At 43.3% G+C, this 19,796-nt stretch overlaps 2 protein-coding genes and 1 pseudogene across 2 annotated transcripts in view; 2 read left to right on the top strand and 1 right to left on the bottom strand.

The window, feature by feature from the left end:
* Positions 1-10,723, bottom strand: part of LOC146673043 (NACHT, LRR and PYD domains-containing protein 3-like) — a 38,319-nt gene extending 27,596 nt beyond the window's left edge. Inside the window, exons 1-3 of the mRNA XM_085401402.1 lie at positions 10,697-10,723; positions 5,585-5,700; positions 5,381-5,500 (exon numbers count right to left, since the gene is read on the bottom strand). Coding sequence (XP_085257528.1) covers positions 5,381-5,500; positions 5,585-5,673 — 209 coding nt within the window. The 5' untranslated portion in view covers positions 5,674-5,700; positions 10,697-10,723. The remainder of the gene's footprint in view (positions 1-5,380; positions 5,501-5,584; positions 5,701-10,696) is intronic.
* Positions 1-19,796, top strand: part of LOC146673023 (NACHT, LRR and PYD domains-containing protein 3-like) — a 505,210-nt gene that overhangs the window by 366,908 nt on the left and 118,506 nt on the right. The window lies entirely within an intron of this gene.
* LOC146673045 (uncharacterized) lies at positions 17,264-18,825 on the top strand (annotated as a pseudogene).

Raw genomic sequence — 19,796 nt, forward strand, 5'->3', positions numbered from 1 at the left:
TGGTCAACAGTATCAAACGCTGCACTAGGGCTGCACGATTTTGCATAAAATGAGAATCACGATTTTTTTGGCTTAGAATTGAGATCACGATTCTCTCACGATTTTCTTTTCCAGTATAAATATTTATTGCACTTATTAACTGCAGATCAACTTCGTAACAGTTGAAACTGAACATAAAAACAATAAATAAACATAAAAACAACAAATGTCTCACGTTTTGTGGTTGCCGCAAAATGTTGTACTGCTTGAAATTCTGTCTCCACTGTTGCTCGACACTGCGTGTATAGAGCAGGTAGTGCAACAATAGAAAAATAGTTGCGGGACGGCACTGTGTAGCGTTTGTCTAGGGTGTTGATCATTTTCCTAAATCCCTCGTTTTGCACAGTGTTGATGGGAGCCATATCTTTGGTCAGGTGATAAGTGATAGCCTCTGTAATTTCTTTGTGCCTGCGGGAGTTGTATAGGGAAGCGCTGTATAAGGTTCCCGTTATTGATGTTTGGGTGGTTGACCGGGACGGATTTTCTCCTGTCACTTTCTCATCATCCCTGACGTGCTCTCCGTTGTTTTTTCCCTGCTAATTTTAGCATCACACGGCACAGCTTCTGTATCACGTGGTATAAGGCTCCGCCCTTGTCATTTGTTGAGCAGGAAGAGTGAGTGCTTGTTTTCATGCAGATTACGTCCCGGATAAAAATGCGGTACAATCGTCGTCTTTTTTTTTCTTTTTTTTTTTTTTTAAATCGTTGTCATTTGGAAATGAGATCGCACATAAGTATGAATCGAGATCGCGATTTTCTAACGATTAATCGTGCAGCCCTACGCTGCACTGAGATCTAGAAGGACAAGCACAGAGATAAGTCCACTGTCAGAGGCCATAGGAAGATTCAATTCAATTCAATTTTATTTATATAGCGCTAAATCACAACAAAAGTCGCCTCAAGGCGCTTCATAGATACAGAGAAAAACCCAACAATCATATGACCTCCTATGAGCAAGCACTTTGGCGACAGTGGGAAGGAAAAACTCCCTTTTAACAGGAAGAAACCTCCGGCAGAACCAGGCTCAGGGAGGGGCGGCCATCTGCTGCGACCAGTCATTTGTAACCTACACTAAACTGTTTCTGTGCTATGATGAGCTCTGAAACCTGACTGAAACTCTTCAAATAAGCCATTCCTCTGCAGATGATTAGTTAGCTGTGTATATACATTTACTGTGATAAAACCGATTGCAGACTTCTTTGTTAACCATTACTGCAAATTTAAATACCGTTATCGCATTACAGATATGATCTATAAAGCCAACATCATTTTTTATACATGACTCAGACAGACAGCAATTTAAGGAGAATATGTAGCTCAACACTTCACTCCTGGTCCAGGCCTTAGAGGACACATTTTCTGCTATGCATGATGAACAACACTTCTCAGTGCTCACTGCAGTTTATTTCCAACAACATCAAGCAGTTAAATCAAAGAGTTCATGTTATTAACAGCTCACCTCTAGACTGGCTTCCGGCTTGAGTGAACGCTGGTGCGCCTGGCTGCCGCGCCTGGCTGCCGCGCCTGGCTGCCGCGCCTGGCTGTCGCGCCTGGCTGCCGCTACTCACTGGTACATTTTTCAATTATTTAGATTACTTGGATTCAGATTTGAATGAACAGGGACATTCACACTCAGGACCAGATCGATCTCTGCCAGGGATTGATTTGCAACGCTTGTCCTCAACATCTGTTATTTTCCGGCTCGGCTCATTTTCCTCCACATAATCGAAGATGTGGGTCAAGATGTTCCTGAGCTGGTCGGCACTATTCTGGATTCTCCTGACGCTCGTCTACCATCCTACAGCTGGACTGCTCCGCTATACAGCCGCTGAGCTCCTGCGCCTTCGCGGGCAGCTGTTGCTCCCGCCGCCGGCGGAGCTCCACTACCACCCGGGCATCACTTTCCAGCCTCGCCGGAGATACATCCATCGCGGGTCCCGCAGGATTTTCCATAACTCCAATGGAATTAAATCGTTCTGGTCTGCTACTCGCCGCCCTCGCAGGAACCCTGATCGGGCTGTCAACCATCGATCTCTAGCCCACCTGCCCAGGGCGCCCACGCGATTAGCAAAAAAGAAGATACTCCACTCAACTTCGGTCTTCTAAACATTCGTTCATTGACAAGTAAGGGACCTCTCATCCAAGAGCTCCTATCTGACCGTAAGTTTGACTTTTTCTGCTTAACTGAAACCTGGCAAACACCTGATGATTTTTCTCAGCTAAACGAATCTGCTCCTCTGGGGTTTGTTTACTTTTCTAAACCCCACTGCTCAGGTCGTTGGAGTGGTCTCGCGATCCTTTTTCGCCAGCACTTGAAAGTCCTGCCAGTTAATGTTGATACCTTTAGTTCTCTAGAGGTCCTTGCATGTGAGCTGACTGGACCCATTCCCACCATCATAGCTACTGTATACCGCCCCCCCAAACCTAACCCTGTCTTCCTCAGTGACTTTGCTAATCTACTAACCCATCTTTCATCTCTCTCCCCAAATGTGATCTTAGTGGGAGATTTCAACATTCACATGGACAATAATGACCTTCTGATCACCAGAGACTTTTCCTCCTGTCTTGAAGGCTCTGAATTTAAACAATTTATCGACTTTCCCACTCACTCTAAAGGACACACCCTGGACTTGGTTGATTCAGAAATCTATAAATACCACGTACTTCAGTATAAAGACTCCATCAGCAAGGCCAAACAAAGCTTCTACTCTGGTATTATCAGTTCTTATGAGGGTAATGCGAGGACTCTGTTTTCAGTTCTCAACGAACTAATTCAACCCCCCAACACTTTACCACCACACTTCTATTCCTCTGAAACCTGCAACTCCTTGATGCTGTTCTGGACAACGAAAATCAATAACATCCACCAGCAACTCAGATCAAATGTTGTGTCTAAGGCTACGTTCACACTGCAGGCGAAAGCGCATCAAATCCGATTTTTTTGACCCTATGTGACTCATATCCGATCATGGTGTGACAGTGTGAACGGCACAAATCCGATATTTTCAAATCCGATCTGGGTCACTTTCGTATGTGGTCCTGAATCCGATACATATCCGATGTTTTAGAAAGCGACTGCTGTGTGAACGGTCAAGTCGCATTAAATCCGTCTTTTAATTCATTGACACAAGACAGACGCCAATTATCAGTGCCAGAGAAGACATCGTGAACGCTTCCTGGCCATCCGGTGAAACTGTTAGGAAGACAACGTTGGAGAAACGTGAACATTTTATTTGTACTGTATAATCTCCAGATTCTGACAGAAATCTGCAGCTATCCTTTGAAGCACCGCTCCTCTAAAACAGCAATAAGGATCAATATTAGGTTATCTGCATTATTATGTAAATAACAAAATAACTTAAAGCAAAAATTGGGAAACGTGAAGTCCGAAGTCTTTATATTAAGGGCCATCAGTCAAACATATTGTTTGCTCTGGGTCTAAACAGAGCCCGTTGCGCATGAGGGCCGCTTTGAGCGTTCACACTAGAGCGCGTTTGCTGTCGCATTTTATTTGTAGTGTGAACGAGCAGACAAAAACATCGGATTTGATCAAAAATTCGGAATTGAGCATCAAGACCTGCAGTGTGAACGCAGCCTAAGCCCTCTCCAGAACCTCTTCTCTTTTTTGAGCCGTTTTCCACATTGTATCTTCCTGATTTATCCGATATTTCCGAGTTCATATGTAAATCAAAGCCTGCCACATGTCATCTTGACTCCATGCCCACGGGGCTTGTGAAATCCTGCCTCTCTTCTTTACTCCCACTCATCTCTGCTATCATTCACTCTTCTCTCACCACCGGTATCGTTCCCTCAGTCAAGACTGCTCTAGTCACTCCTATACTGAAAAAACCTTCTTTAGATCCTAACAACTTTAACAACCTCCGTCCGATTTCCAATCTACCCTTCATTTCTAAGATACTCAAAAAAGTGGTTGCAGCTCAACTTCATTTACACATGGTTAATAATAATATCTATGAGAGATTTCAATCTGGTTTTTGCTCATGTCACAGTACAGAAACTGCTTTACTTAAAGTCACTAACAATCTTTAATCGGAGCTGACTCTGGTCTTCTCACCATTCTTGTCTTTTTAGATCTGAGCTCAGCCTTCGACACCATTTCTCACTCTGTACTTCTAAGCAGACTTTCCTCTCTCGGCATCTCTGACACACCCCTCGCCTGGTTTCAATCATATCTCCTCGACCGTTCCCAGTTTATTCAACTAAGATCATTCCGCTCTCGTCTATTCCCCGTCACCTCTGGTGTACCTCAAGGCTCAGTTTTAGGCCCTCTTCTCTTTATAATATACATCCTCCCTCTAGGTACCATTTTCTACAAATTTGATCTTCAGTTTCACTGTTTTACTGATGACACCCAGTTATATCTCTCTTGCAAACCTGATTCCTCCCTCCCACCTTCCTCCCTTTCAGAATATCTATCCGAGTTAAAATCCTGCTCTACTTCTAATTTTCTAAAGCTCAATGAGGATAAAACTGAGATTCTCCTTATTGGCACCAAATCCAACCTTTTGAAGGCAAACCATTTCTCACTCACCATCGATAACGCCACAGTTTTCCCTTCTCCTCAGGTTAAGAGCCTTGGTGTCATCCTAGACAGTTCACTTTCCTATAAATCTCACATCAATAATCTCACCCGTTCTGCCTACTTCCATCTACGTAACATTAACAGATTGCTTACTTCTCTTTCCACCCAGTCTACGTCCATTCTTGTCCACAGTCTTGTTACCTCCCGTATTGACTACTGCAATTCTCTTTTGCATGGTCTCCCCCAAAAATCCCACCATAAGCTTCAACTGGTTCAGACCTTCGCTGCTCGCATTATCACCAGAACCCCCTTCTACCAGCACATCACCCCTGTTCTTCAGGAACTTCACTGGCTCCCTGTGAAATTCCGGATAATATTCAAACTTCTTCTGCTCAACTTCAAGGCCATTCATAACATTTCTGACCTGTTAACCACTACCTGTTCTGCCCGTTCACTTCGATCTTCTTCTTCTATCCAGCTTACTGTACCTTCCTTCCGCCTCCCCACCATGGGAAGCAGAGCTTTCAGCTGCTCTGCTCCCAGGCTGTGGAACTCTCTGCCCCCAGAAATAAGAAACATTGGTTCTCTCCCCCAGTTTAAATCCCAACTCAAAACTCATCTGTTCAAATCTGCATATTCACTGTGAATCCACTGTTTGTTAATTTTATCTTGTGCTTTTGTTTTATTGTTCTTATTTTGCCATTGTTTTACTATGTGTTTTATCCTATTGTAAAGTGTCCTTGGGTGACTTGAAAGGCGCTCATAAATAAAATTTATTATTATTATTATTATTATTACCTCTCTGCAGCAGATGCCAGATGGACTTTAAAATCAATGGGACGATCTGCAGACCAGTCACTCTTAAAGGACACACAGCTGGGTTCAGGTTCATGTTTCCGTTTAGTTCCTTGTTTCTTCCTGTGAATAATGATGCAGCAGTGATATGAGTGCTGAGCTGTGACATGGAGAAGAGTCATGGACAGTTAGAGATGGTCATCTCACCTCTGAGCTTTGGTCTGGCTCTCATGTTCCCCACACAGAGTGCTTTTAGAGGGAGGGGCTCCCTCCTCTCTGTCCTCACACTGATCCATGCTGCTCAGCTCACACACACTTTCTACCTGCAGAGGAAACACAAATCATTCATGTGCACATCAACTGAAATCCTGCTTTCCATCATGTGTGCTGTCCAAATATCAGCTGCTTCTTTCCTACTTCATGTCAGTGTCAGCTGAATGCAGTCAGACAGCAGTGTGACATATTCAGTTTAGTTTATAACAGCCCTAATAGAACAGGACTGGGCAACTCCAGGTCTCAAGGGCTGGTGTCCTGCAGGTTTTAGACATCACCCTGAGTCAACACAACTGAATCAAATGATTGGTTCATTACCAGGACTGTGGAGATCTTCAAGACATGTTGAGGAGGTAATGTAGCCATTAAAATCAGCTCTGTTGGATCAAGCAAACATCTAAAACCGGTAGGACACTGGCCCTTGAGGTCTGGAGTTACCCACTCCTGTAATAGAATCAACTCCTTTTGAAGGCCGTCATTCAAATCCTCAAAATGATCTAAAATGTGTAGCAGCTATTCAATTATTACAGATGCAGTTTCCCCGATACTCCTGAATGCAGCATCTGGAGGGACTTACTGTAATTGAGTATTTGTAAAACTATAAAGTTTTTTTTAACCAAACTGACTACCCCAAAAACAAACAAAAACAAAACGCAAAGAAGAAGCACCGCCCAAACAGCTTTCACTTCAACTTTCAAAACAGTAGAAATCAAAATTAACCCCACAGGCTTTAGCACAACTAACATTATCACAAATAAATAAAACAGTTGAGAAAGGCTTCCAGAAACAAGGCTCACAGACCGAAGCAATAAGGGCCAAGCTGCACACTCAGTCGAAAGCTTCCCCTTGAATAGTAGTTAGATCCCGCCCACTTTACTAGAAAAGTAGCTTGGCATTAATAACAATAATGGATTGCATTTATATAGCACTTTTCGAGACCCTCAAAGCGCTTTACAATTCCACTATTCATTCACTCTCACATTCACACACTGGTGGAGGCAAACCACAGTTGTAGCCACAGCTGCACTGGGGCAGACTGACAGAGGCGAGGCTGCCATCAATAAGTCAAATACGTATTTTTCCGACCATAAGGTGCACCGGATTATAAGGCACATTAAGCGAAACAAAACGGACAAGTCAAACTTAACTCATTCTTCTTCCTTCATCCACTTCTGTACCATTGATTCATTAATGCTGAATTCTCTCACAGCAGCTCTATTGCCATGTTCTACTGCATGACTGACAGCCTTGAATTTAAAATCCGCTTCATAAGCATGTCTCTTAACAGGTGCCATTTTGGGCTCCTTAGACACACACGATACGGTAATATTATGTTGAAGCACAGTACGTATCACTCCGCGAGGCTCCTGACTACGGTAGTTGTAATGCTCCGACAATCCATCAAGCGGTGCGGCTTCGTAGCTTACCAAAGTTGTACTAAAACATTTTGACAGATGTTTTGAGCGCCGTGTACCACATAAAATTGTTCTGAGGTCACAACCAGAATTCATACATAAATTGCACCGGATTATAAGGTGCACTGTTTATTTTTGAGAAAATTAAAGGCTTTTAAGAGCGCCTTATAATCCGAAAAAATACAGTAATGTTAACGGCTTGCATGTTCTACAAAATGTGCTTTGGTGGGTATCTGACACACAAAAACCAAACCAATTCCACTTCACTGTAGTTGCACCATTTTTACAAACCAATTCTGGTTCATCTGTTTCATTCAACGATCCGCTTTCCTCCTCCTCATTCTCCATCGCCGCCATGTTTTTTCCACCATGTGCGTATTAAAACAAATGTATTGCACAAATGCGTTTTACTCATATTCTATTGCGATATTTCATTTTCTTGTCATTGCCTAACATTATACCTGTGTTACTGTGAACGGTATAATATGGCCCAGCCCCATTTCCGATCCTGTGTTGTTTCAGCTGTTCAACAAAAACATTCAAGTTACAGTTAGTTTATAAGGGATTTACAGTGAGATTCATCTTTAATTTGCCTGATTGTTTTTTGTTTTTTGTTTTAACTCTAATTAAACCTGCACTGTCTTAAAGTGAAACAGAAAGTCCTCAGACTGTAACAGCAAATCATATTCATCAGAGAAAGCAGAAAGAGGACACATCAACAGTTTGGTCCATTCAGATAAGAAAAGACCAGAGGAAGGCCTGGACGTCCACAGAAGACAGGTGTGGATCATCCCAGGATCCTTTCATGGTAGAGCTGGGCGATATGAGATTTTTTCATATCACGATATGTTTTTTTCATTTCAGGCGATAACGATATCTATCACGATATAAGCCAAATAACTATATTTGTAAGATTTAAATGTGCCGTTGCTCACAAGTAAAATGTGAAATAATCAGCAGCTTGTTTTGATTTAAATATTTATTTCCCATAATAAGTTCAACAGGGTAGATGTACTTAAGGAACATGAGACTTTTTCAGATAAATAAAGGCAAATATTGCAAACTACACAAAAGGCAGCCGCTAAAGCGTTTAAGTTTCAAAATAGAACAAACGAAACAGACTAAATTGTCAATTACACTTAGAAACAAAATATTAATCCTAAAAATAAATCTTAGTTTGTTTTACAGAAGAACAGACAAAACTGACTAACTTTTGTCAATATCAAATAAACTGAGAACTAAAAGGAAATTCTCAATCTCTCCTTGTTGTATAGCTGAGCTTTTCAAACAGTTTTAACAGTTACTTTAGTCTGACAAAAGCCGAATGACGAATTAGCGCTTCCAGTCAGAGACTGAGGCTACGTCCACACGTACACGGGTATTTTTGAAAACAGAGATTTTCCGTTTTCGTTTTAAAAAATAATCCCGTCCACACATAAAGGCAGAAATGAAGGAAAACGCTGCTATGAACATGCCAAAGCAGCAGGTGGCGCTAGATTCCTAACCGTGCAGAAATATTGGCCAATCAGAAGTCTAGAAGCCTCGGTGGGAAAAAGTAAACAAAGCTGGGGCATAGAAGCAGAACCGAGTCGTATGTGTGGAGGGACAGTAACTGTGTGTATATGTAAGCATTTAAACACTGCAGAGAGTAGAATTAACAGTAACAATATTGTAGAAATTCATTTCACCGAAACAATAACGTGGCGCACAGTGTGACGCATGCACCAGTTTATTGTATTTCCAGACTTGCTTTCAGCACAATTTACAGTGCACGCTACTCTGTTTTTTGTCAGACTTGAAATAGCTGAAATACCTTCACACTACGGAACTTCTATGGCTCTTCCGTTCGACAATCTCTCCGGCATTGGAACCATCATCTGTTTTCTCTTCGGTCACGCTCGGTTGATTTTTCTAGTCGGCACACTCATTTCCTCCATTACCCGCTGGCTGCTTCCCAAACAAATACACATGTGCGGCTTGGCACTTGTGCTGTACGTAACAAGTCACGCGACGTGACGCTGCGGCTGTGGTTCGGCTCTGCGCTACTTAATTTGGATTGGCTGACCTTTTTTTTTTTTCTTTCTTTAAGAGGACAAGAGCGGCGAGGTCTATCGCGATAGCTTAATTCCTCTATCGAGTAAAAGTTAAATCGCGATACATATCGTTATCGTTCTATCACCCAGCTGTATTTCATGGTAAAGAAAAAGCCGTCATCACAACATCAGCCAAGTGAGGAAGACTCTCCAGGAGGAAGATGATCATTACCCAAGTCTTATTTTTCAACTAAGACTGATATTATTGGTGATTAGCTCAGAACCTGAGAATAGATATATATTGTTATATTCTATATAAATTATCCACAGTAAACCCATATGAAGGCCCAGTTGAGCCGAAATAACATTAAATCATAATATTACTGTTGCATTCAGAAATGGACTTTTGATTTCTTTTTTTCCATACTGCCCACCAGAATGTTCAACACAGTTTGTTCCAACCACCTCTAAACTGAGCAGCCATAAAGCATGCTAAACATGTTTAACATTTATAGTTTACATCAGACACAATGGATCTATTCTGGTGTTTATATAAAGAACAGGAAAATATGTTATAACACCACGAGGACAAAAATTAAGACATTGTGTTTTCTCAATATTAAGATCAACAAAAAAATAAATGATTATTAAAAAGTCCGCATGTGACTTCAACTGAAAAATAGTCTGTGATCATCTTTAACTGAGTAATTTACAGACAGATGTTAGCTCAATAAGTTTAGTCTAATTCAGTGTTACAGGAACTCTGATGGTAATGTGAGTGATGTTACACTTAAGGAGTTTCCATCCTGTGTGGGAGCAGAGCAGCTATACCAAACATCGTCCAAGAGGTCCAGTCAGAGCTAAACTATCCTCATAAACACAAAAAAAAGTCCTGCTGCTGTGACGTCATAAATGTCACTGCAATTCTACTCTGGTTAGCAGCTCCGGATAAACACAGATGTGTTCTTACTGCAGTCACATAGCCACAAGTCTGCTGGAAGAATCAACTAAATCCGCCGTGACAAACTGTGAGTTTGTCTCACTCTGCGATTCCACCTGAAGAGGCATAGACAAATATAAATAATAAATATAAAGACCCCAGAATCTTTCCAGCGGCTCTCCGGCTGAGCTCAGACCATATTCAGCGTTTTAGAGAGAAGAAAAGCATCTTTATTTCAGTAACAATGCCCAGTACGCAGGACCAAGCTGTCAGCTTACAAAGTGTTCATACACTAGCTAAGATAACTAAGCAACAGATAATCTGACAGCAGTTACTGTGGAACAGCGGCCGAGTTTAGGACACATTCAGTGTGTTTAGTCTGATTCCCGGATCACACACACTAACAGTAAATGGCGGGCACACTGGGCCTTGGTCCAGCTGTGAGTCCGTTACCGTGAACTATGGATTTGTGCTGTTTGTGCTGGAACTAAGCTGCACACAGCTGATGTTAGCCAGGAAACATTACACACTGACTTTAATGGAGAGACTGAAAATACAAACACACACAGTTTGTTGTGTGAAGAAATCAAACATGAGCTGAACAAACAGTAAAGTTCCTAAAGACAAACTGTTAAAGGAGGAAACAAAGCAAACTTACAGTTTCTTCGCACACCAACAACAAGCTCCACTCCACACTGAGCTACTTCCTGGAAGAAGGCGGGATTCCACCTCAAGCGGCATAGGCATCCGGGACAGGAGTTAGATTTTCACAATAAGAGCACTGCTTCTTCTAACTCGGAGGTTCCCAAAGTGTGGGGCCCGCCCCTTAGGGGGGGCGCAGGGAGGGCGCGGTATGAAAAGAACAGGTTTTTAGACGGGGCTCCCAGACAAACGCAAAGCAGGAGATGAAGCATCGACAAATGTTTCCAAACCAACCTCCTTCCAAGCCAAAGACTAGAAAATATGGTGAAGCATATCTTCCCTTTGGCTTCACCTGCACAGGTGCTGAGGTAGGTCTCCCTTGCAAAATTGGTTTTCCCTGCGTCGGGAGTACACGCTGGGCTCTCCAAATCACGGACAAACAGTATCCTACAATCCTGATTTTTAGTTCACAAACACTTGTTGTAATGACTAACTACTCTGACGTTTTGGAGATGTTAGCTCTGTATACAGTAAATTTACAGTGGGATACAAATAATATCAGACTGATCCTGCCACGATTTGTTCCACCAGTTTAAATCACGGACAAACAGTATCTCACAGTTTTTAATGTTTTTAAACCCGTTTTGCACAGAGAGACATTTTTTGAAAAATGTATTAAGTATGTTGATTATTATTACACAGGAAAAAAAACAACTACACGTAAAATAATGACACCGTGACGCCTCTGTCTTTTTAAATGGAGGGACAGTAACTCCGTGTGTGTGTGTAAGCGTGTAAAAACTGAAGTAACAGTATTTTGTCTCTTTCCGCCATTGTAGAAATTCATCTCATGTAAACAATAACGTGGCGGACAGTGTGATGTGAAAAAAGGCACACTTAAAAGCAAAAAAGGAGTTTTAAACAATCTCCATTTTCGGTGATTCGAAACGCCGTTTACGTGTGGACGAAAGGCCCAAATGCAGAGAAACAGCTGTGTTTTCAAAAAACACCCATGTAGGTGTGGACTGTTGGATTATAATATTATTTTATGCCATGTTAGACCCCTAATTAAAGATTGTGAATTATTATGTAGTTTTAGTTTGCATTATTCTCCTGAATTAGAAGAAGTTGATAACTATTGCATTAGTTAAACTGGTTTGCATTACATTAGACTGCTGATTTATTGTGGATGAATGATATTGTTTTATGATGCATTATACTGCTGAGTTATAAGAAATACTGTTCGCAGAAAGTCATCGCCTTATTTGTCTGATTAGAAGACAACGGAACATGCTGGAGTTTTCTGCCCCATCTCAGCAGGAGCAGATAAACAGGGAGCCAAGGTCGTAGCTTAGGCGCCCTGTGAGAGAGAGCATGTGAATGTTTAGGCTTTTATGATAAGGTGGGGGCACCAGAGGCTATAAGAGTTTGATCAATGCTCCACCATTTTGAGATCTGATGCTGTCTGCGTACGGTGTCCATCTCCCACGCCTGTGATCATTAAAATCATCGTTTGACTCAACCCGGCCGGACCAGTGTTGTTATTGTGGTTTTTCCTCTTGTCTCCATCCCCAATATTTGAATCCGTAACAGGACGTAGCATAAAAGAGTTAGTAATGTATTTTGTTACTACTTATAATTATTACTTGTATTTGCTTAATTGTTTACTAAATGTTTGAGGTGTGAAATAAACCGCAATGGAATTTGGAAACAAAATATGGGTGTGTGTGGTTGGAGGATGTGTTTGTGGGTCTCCATGTATCCTGCAGGTTGAACACATAGGCCAGCAGAGCTGTAGTGTAGCTGCTGCTCAGTGTAGAATAAGGAGTGGATGTTTTTCTCATTATCATTCATTATTTTAATATGGCATTATTAGTTCATCAGAAGTATATAACCAGCTTTGCATTAAACATAAATTGAAGTTTTTGACCTTATATTATCCTTTGCATTATAGTGATGGCTTTAACTTTAGTTTGATCTTTTCCTTACAGGTACCAGAATAATAACATGATTTTTCATTGCCGATGTAACCATGATCATTTATACACATTGCAGTTTGTTGCTTATTCTAGAGTTGTGCTCAAGTTAATTAAAGATTAAAAGCTACAGCCAGCGTGATGTCTGGCTGATCTATGGAGGGCAAAGGCTTTGAGCTTGGAAGGCCACACGCGCTTACACAGCACTTATACGATGTTATTCTTGGTGATTTTGTGCTTAGTCATGTTTTAATATGTTTTAAGTAGAAGTAGCTGATCCAGCAATATTCATTTAATGTTATATACTTGATTTAGAGCAATACACACTGATGGTCTTAATAAATGAAAGAGTCCTTGTAGCTGCCATGTTGTGTCTTAGCAGGGGTACAGACGGTTCCAGGAGACGGGGGCAGTCAGCGTCTGCCCTCGGGAAGGAGATAATGTTATTTTTTGTGTTAAATAAAATCGTCAACATTGATTGTATTACACCTGTCACTACGCATGAAGGGGCGTTCTAATACCCTGATTTCATAAAACTATGGAGATGTGTTTTTTGAGCTGAGATCTGAGACTGTCTGCATACAGTGTCCATCTCCCACGTGTGACCATTAAAATCATCGTTTGACTCAACCCGACCGGACCAGTGTTGTTATTGTGGGTTTTTCCTCTGGTGTCCATCCCCAATATTTTGAACTCGTAACATCAGGTCACTGAGAGACTCCTTGAGACAAGCCAGGCTCTTGATCATTACAGGATCCTTTAAAAGATCAAAACAAAGAACTTTAATGGACAAACAGTAATCTTCTTTCATTAAACCCAGTGTGAGAACAAAAGGAGGCAGAGTTCCTGATTCAGTGACTCAAACATCAGCGTGATAATAGAAAGCTGTAGGAATGATCCTAATATAAAAACATATGACGTTGTCTCAGCCTTCAAAGAGGAATCATATTTCATGTGAATACTTCGCCTTTTCATTTATGAATGGAGCATCATCAGTTTCTTCATTTTTAGCTGACAGAATAAAAAGCTTTAGCATTTTCCACTACGACCTCTACAAACACCACACAGGCTCACCTTCTTCCTGTTTATCATTTATGTATTTATTTATTCATTTCTATTACTGTCATTATTCCTATTAATATAATTCACATTACATGTGTAATATAGCAATGCTAACAAGCATCAGAAAACAGGAAGCAGGACAAAATAAGAACAAATAGAATAAGAGCACAAGTTGGAAACACCACGGGTGAAAAACTAAAGTTACACAAACCAACTAAGTGTTGTGTCAGGGGCCCAGCATTGAGTTCATGTGTGAAAGTGAACAATATCAATGCTCAAAGTAAAGCTGTCAAATGTGGAGTCACACAGGAGGTAATATTGAGACCACTTCTCTTTCTACTACAGCTTGATGACTTTGTTCAATCCTGCAAATTATCGTTTGCCAGTTATACAAATGTCTTATTGACTCAACAAACGACCATCTGCAGCGACAGGTTGGGGTGAGAGAAGGAAGACAGGATAAAGAAATGCTGTGGAAGAAAGAGAGAGATTGATAACAAGGATGACTCAGTGCAGAGAGGTCTGTTAACACATAGTGGGTGAAGAAGAAACAACCAGTGCATCATGGGAGTCCCTGGCAGGCTACGTCTATTGCAGCATAACTAAGGGAGGATTCAGGGTCACCTGGTCCAGCCCTAACTATATGCTTTAGCAAAAAGGAAAGTTTTAAGCCTAATCTTAAAAGTAGAGATAGTGTCTGTCCCCCGAATCCAAACTGGAAGCTGGTTCCACAGAAGAGGGGCCTGAAAACTGAAGGCTCTCCCTCCCATTCAACTTTTAAATACTCTAGGAACAACAAGTAGGCCTGCAGAGCGAGAGCGAAGTGCTCTAATAGGGTGATATGGTACTACAAGGTCATTGAGATAAGATGGGGCCTGATTATTTAAGACCTTGTATGTGAGGAGCAGGATTTTGAATTCTGGATTTAACAGGAAGCCAATGAAGGGAAGCCAAAACAGGAGAAATCTGCTCTCTCCTTCTAGTCCCTGTCAGGACTCTTGCTGCAGCGTTTTGGATTAACTGAAGGCTTTTCAGCGAGTTTTTAGGACATCCTGATAATAATGAATTACAGCCGTCCAGCCTGAAAGTAATAAATGCATGAACTAGTTTTTCAGCATCACTCTGAGACAGGATATTTCTAATTTTAGAGATGTTGCGCATATGGAAGAAAGCAGTCTTACATATTTGTTTAATATGTGCGTTGAAGGACATGTCCTGGTCAAAAATGACTCCAAGGTTCCTCACAGCGTTACTGGAGGCCAAGGTAATGCCATCCAGAGTAAGAATCTGGTTAGATACCATATTTCTAAGATTTTCAGGGCCGAGTACAATAACCTCAGTTTTATCTGAATTAAGAAGCAAAAAGTTAGCGGCCATCCAGGTCTTTATGTCTTTAAGACATTCCTGCAGTTTAACTAATTGGTGTGTGTTATCTGGCTTCATGGACAGATAGAGCTGGGTGTCATCAGCATAGCAGTGAAAATTTATGCTATGTCTTCTAATGATGCTGCCTAAGGGAAGCATGTATAATGTAAACAGAATTGGTCCTAGCACTGAACCCTGTGGAACTCCATAATTAACCTCAGTGTGTGAAGAGGACTCTCCATTTACATGTACAAAGTGGAGTCTATTAGATAGATATGATACAAACCACTGCAGCGCAGTACCTGTAATAGCTACAGCATGTTCTAATCGCTCTAATAGGATATTATGGTCGACAGTATCGAACGCTGCACTGAGGTCTAGCAGGACAAGCACAGAGATGAGTTCACTGTCAGAGGCCATATGAAGATCATTTGTAACCTTCACTAAAGCTGTTTCTGTGCTGTGATGAGCTCTGAAACCTGACTGAAACTCTTCAAATAAGCCATTCCTCTGCAGATGATCAGTTAGCTGTTTGACAACTACAAACCCTAGTCCTGATACATAAGTGCATTAGGTCCTCATTGTCTCAGTAAACAAGTAACAACAGTTGTGATTTATTTTGACATGTGTACTCAACTTTGACACATTGTTTGACACCCTGAAGTAGGATTTTGGGTTCATCACATTTCATTGAGGCATGATAGGCCACAAACATGCTGGAAGCACCTAAAGAATGAGGTTGTTCTTCTAGAGTTAAATGTGGTTGTTTTGGTTTCCCCAATCACTGATGTGGGGACAGTAAAGATAATTGTAAATGCCTTTGAGAAGGTTTACACTGTTTAAATGGGTCAGTTGCCCTACAATACTAAAGAGTACAGTACACTGCATAGATAGGGAGGAAAGATCTATCTATCTGTTGTAAATTTAGCTCAGAAGTGTTTGATATATGTTGGCTGTGTGGAAATTCATGGCTACTTCTGGGTTTTACCCCAGACTTTGGGAAGCACTAACATTGAAGTTAGTTTATGTTTGTGGTATTCACTTACCTATAGGTACAAATATAGTCACTGTCCTTTATGGCAAACATCTGGACAGGGCAAAGCAAATGGTACAAAGGAGTGTGTGTGATGTTTGGTGAGGCATGTGTCCCTCAATCCCTAATAACACTGGGGATGAAGGTCTTTTACAGAAAAAGTTAATAAATTGGGAAACATGGGTTGATGAATTTATTGATAAAGTGGAATATATATCACACACTGAAAGATTTCCTTATCTAAACAACGGGTTCTTATGAAAGAGCAGCTTGATGTAACTAAGGTTGAAGTTTTCTTTTGCAGATGAACAACAGAGGCTGTTTCATTTCTGTATATGGTCTCATATTGTGTTTTCTTTTATGATATAACTGCCTCTATCTTTGAAGAAAGGGTTATATATAAACTTATAAACTTATGAAGCGCCCGCCCAGTCATAAGTTGTACCAAATGAGCAATTTTAGCCGAATCAGAGGCAAAGGCACAAGAGAGCATTGCGTCAAAAAACCCCGGCTCTTCCCCAACTCGCCGTCAAATTTTTCAGGCGCGGGGAGTGAGTACTCTCGCTGCCGCGGTGGAGGTGAAGGAGGAAGCGGACAGGCTGCCGCAGCTTCCAGCGAAGTGGGCAGGCTGCCGTATTAGGTGAGGAAATCAACATACCTTTAAGCTCTGTTATGGCTTGCAGAAGTACGGTTTGTTCCTTTGAAATGTACTTCAGCATTTCCTTGTGTCGCTCCAAAACCTCCGCTTGGAAAGACAGCTGGCGTGAAGCAGAATCCGCTGGGTCCATGGTGGTGGGATTATTCTGTCACGGAAAAGAGGGACCCAGGCGCGGTTCTTCTTCACAGAAACACAGTGCGTTTATTTACAGTGAAACAGACAGGCAAGTCCAACAATTCACTCAAAAGTGCAATTTTCCAATCTTGCTTGTCCCTTGCTCCCAGTGCATTCCGTGTTGTAACTCCCTTAGTGTGTGTGCTCCCCAACTCGCTTCTCCGCTCGCCCCTCCTGGAGGAAGAAGGAAAATCCACCGTTAGCCACACGTTAGCCAAATAACAAGCTCACACGGACTATACCAGTTCGGAGTAATAATCCCACGTCGACTGTCGCCGCAAGTCCAGGTTAAATACCTCTTTCTAGCCGGGAGGAATGATTACCAACAGCTGGTCAGGTAATCAGCTGCAGGTGGGCCGGCAACAGCGAAGAGGGACTCCCAATAATCCACCCCTGGATTACCAGTCCGACAAGAGGGTTAAACGGCGGAGGAAGAAGGATTACGTGACGCCGGACGTTAGACTCACTCCACTGCAGTCCTTTGTTGGGAGTGCAGCGTTCTGAGCTTCATAAACTCTCTGATTCCTCATCGCAGCCCAGTCCGTTGGAGGATTTGCAGCCCACTTTGCCACCCCCCACTTCCCGGAGGAGGCGACGCTCACACCGTCACCACTCTTTTTCTGCGGAGCAGGGCGGTGAGTTATGATTGCTTTCGTTCCTCTGAGCTGGAAAAAAACAATCATATGAACACTGCTAAGACTGAGACTGTTAAGACTGTTAGACGTGGTGGTGGTAGGAAGCTAAAAACCATTTTAGAGGAGTCTGTGTTTGCTGAGCCTGCTCCTTCACCCCGTTGTGTTCCTGCTCCCAGGGCAGCTCGGGCCCAGCATTCCCCTGCACCTGTTTCAGTGCTTCAGGTGAGGGAGGCTGAGGTCCAGCTGGTCCCTGCTCTGGTGTCTACGCTGGCTGAGCCTCTGCCTGTCGCTGCACCCGTACCAGCTCATCGGGTGGGAGTGGCTGGTGTCCGGCAGGTACCTGCACCTGTTTCTGACCTCGCTGGAGGCTCAGGTGAGCCCGTCCAGCAGTTTTCTTTAGGCTCCGTAGGCTCAGACAACCTAGCCCAGCCATATGCTAATCCACCACCTCACGCACCATTACTGCCATTCTTACAAGAGTCAATACATCTTAAACTTCTATCCATAGCTCAAACATCAGCTCACCTATCGGCTCAGTCACCTGCTCAGTTCTCACCTCAGTCGTTTACTCAGCCTTCTGCCTCTGTTGGAGGGTCCGAGGGGCCCGTCCAGCCTTCTGTTCCCGCTGGGGGTTCTGGAGAACAGCACCAGCCTTTGTTCGCCTCCGCTGGAGGGTCCGAGGGGCCCGTCCAGCCTTCTGCCTCCACTGGAGGGTCCGAGGGGCCCGTCCAGCAACCCAGGCCGTCGCCTGCAGCTCCACCCTCGTCTGGCCCAGCCTCCGAGTCTTCACCCTCGCCTGGTCCAGCCTCCGATTCTTCGGCTCCGCCTTGTCCAGCCGCCGAGTCTTTGGTGTCGCCTGGTGCAGCCTCCGAGTCTTCGGCGTCACCTGGTCCAGCCTCCGAGTCTGCGCCTTCGGCGTCGCCTGGTCCAGCCTCCATGTCTGCGCCTTCGGTGTCGCCTGGTCCTGCCTCCATGTCTTCGCCTTCGGCGTCGCCTGGTCCTGCCTCCATGTCTTCGCCTTCGGCGTCGCCTGGTCCTGCCTTACTCCGACTAGCTTTGTCTGCGCCTGAGGTCTCCATGCCGTCTTGTCCTGCACATCCTGTCTGGCCTGCTCGTCCTGCACGTCCTGTCCGGCCGCTTTCCAGGCCGATGACTGGACGTCATTGCCGTCAGGGACGGCCCCCTGAACTACGTTGCCGCTGGTGCCTCCCGCCCAGTGGCATGTCTAGAAAATTTTTGTAGGGGGGGCCAGGTAGGGGCACAGATTTGGAGAAGGGTGGCAGATGTAATTGGCAGATAATGTTTAAAAAAAATTCTACCAACCGTTAACCATAATTCAATAATCCTATAAACCTAATAACCGAATGCGCTTTTAACTCTTATTAGAATGAGATTTTAACCACTACGGTGCAAAGTTTTTAGATACTGCGTTGATAAAGTACAAGAGATACAATCAGTGCTTTGTCAGTGTTTACTCAGTATTCAAGGACAGCAATATTTGCATAGTATTTTTACTGACATATAGTGCACATATGTTTTGGGCAAAAACATTTTTTAATATTAAAATACGATCCCACAACAATTTTATCCCACAACTTAGACATTCACATTACTCACACCCTCATTACACATACATATAGGATATTGGGGGTGGGCACGATACACGGAGTCCAAGTTACCATCAGGGTGTACCCCTCACCCCTGGCGTCGTTGCCCACCTCTCAATTTTAAATACACGTAGACATTGAGGGCTAGCAGGAGGGACTATGCGCTTACCTGCTGCTCTCTGGCAGGTAGCTCCATACCCTCCTGGGTTTTAATTGCACCTTAGAACACACATGCATCAACACTACAATGAGCGGGTGGAGGGAGGTTTGGAGTCTTCTCTCACCCCCGTTCTCTGCGGCCTGCTGGAGCGGGGGGGGGCTAGGAGGAGTTGGCCGTCCGACTGCGGTCTGGGGTGTGGGGCCTCCCTGCTGCTGCGGAGTCGGGGCGGTCTGCCTCTCCCCACCGCAGGGAAAAGGGTAACACCACCTGGGTCTGGGTGCAGTTCCCCCCCTCCAGGGGCAAGGGTACCTAGACCCGGTTCGTAGAGTACGCTTGGGGAGTGTGATCGTGTATACAGCGTCTCTTTATGTCTGTCTCCACGTTGGTTGAGTGTGGAGTGAGTGCATATGAGAGCATGAGGGTGGGAATGGATGTTTGTGTCTGTG

This window comes from Rhamphochromis longiceps, linkage group LG3 (genome assembly GCF_057381845.1).
Source record: "Rhamphochromis longiceps isolate RC_006_pf linkage group LG3, R_longiceps_female_GT1.1, whole genome shotgun sequence".
NCBI classification, from domain to species: Eukaryota; Metazoa; Chordata; class Actinopteri; order Cichliformes; family Cichlidae; genus Rhamphochromis; species Rhamphochromis longiceps.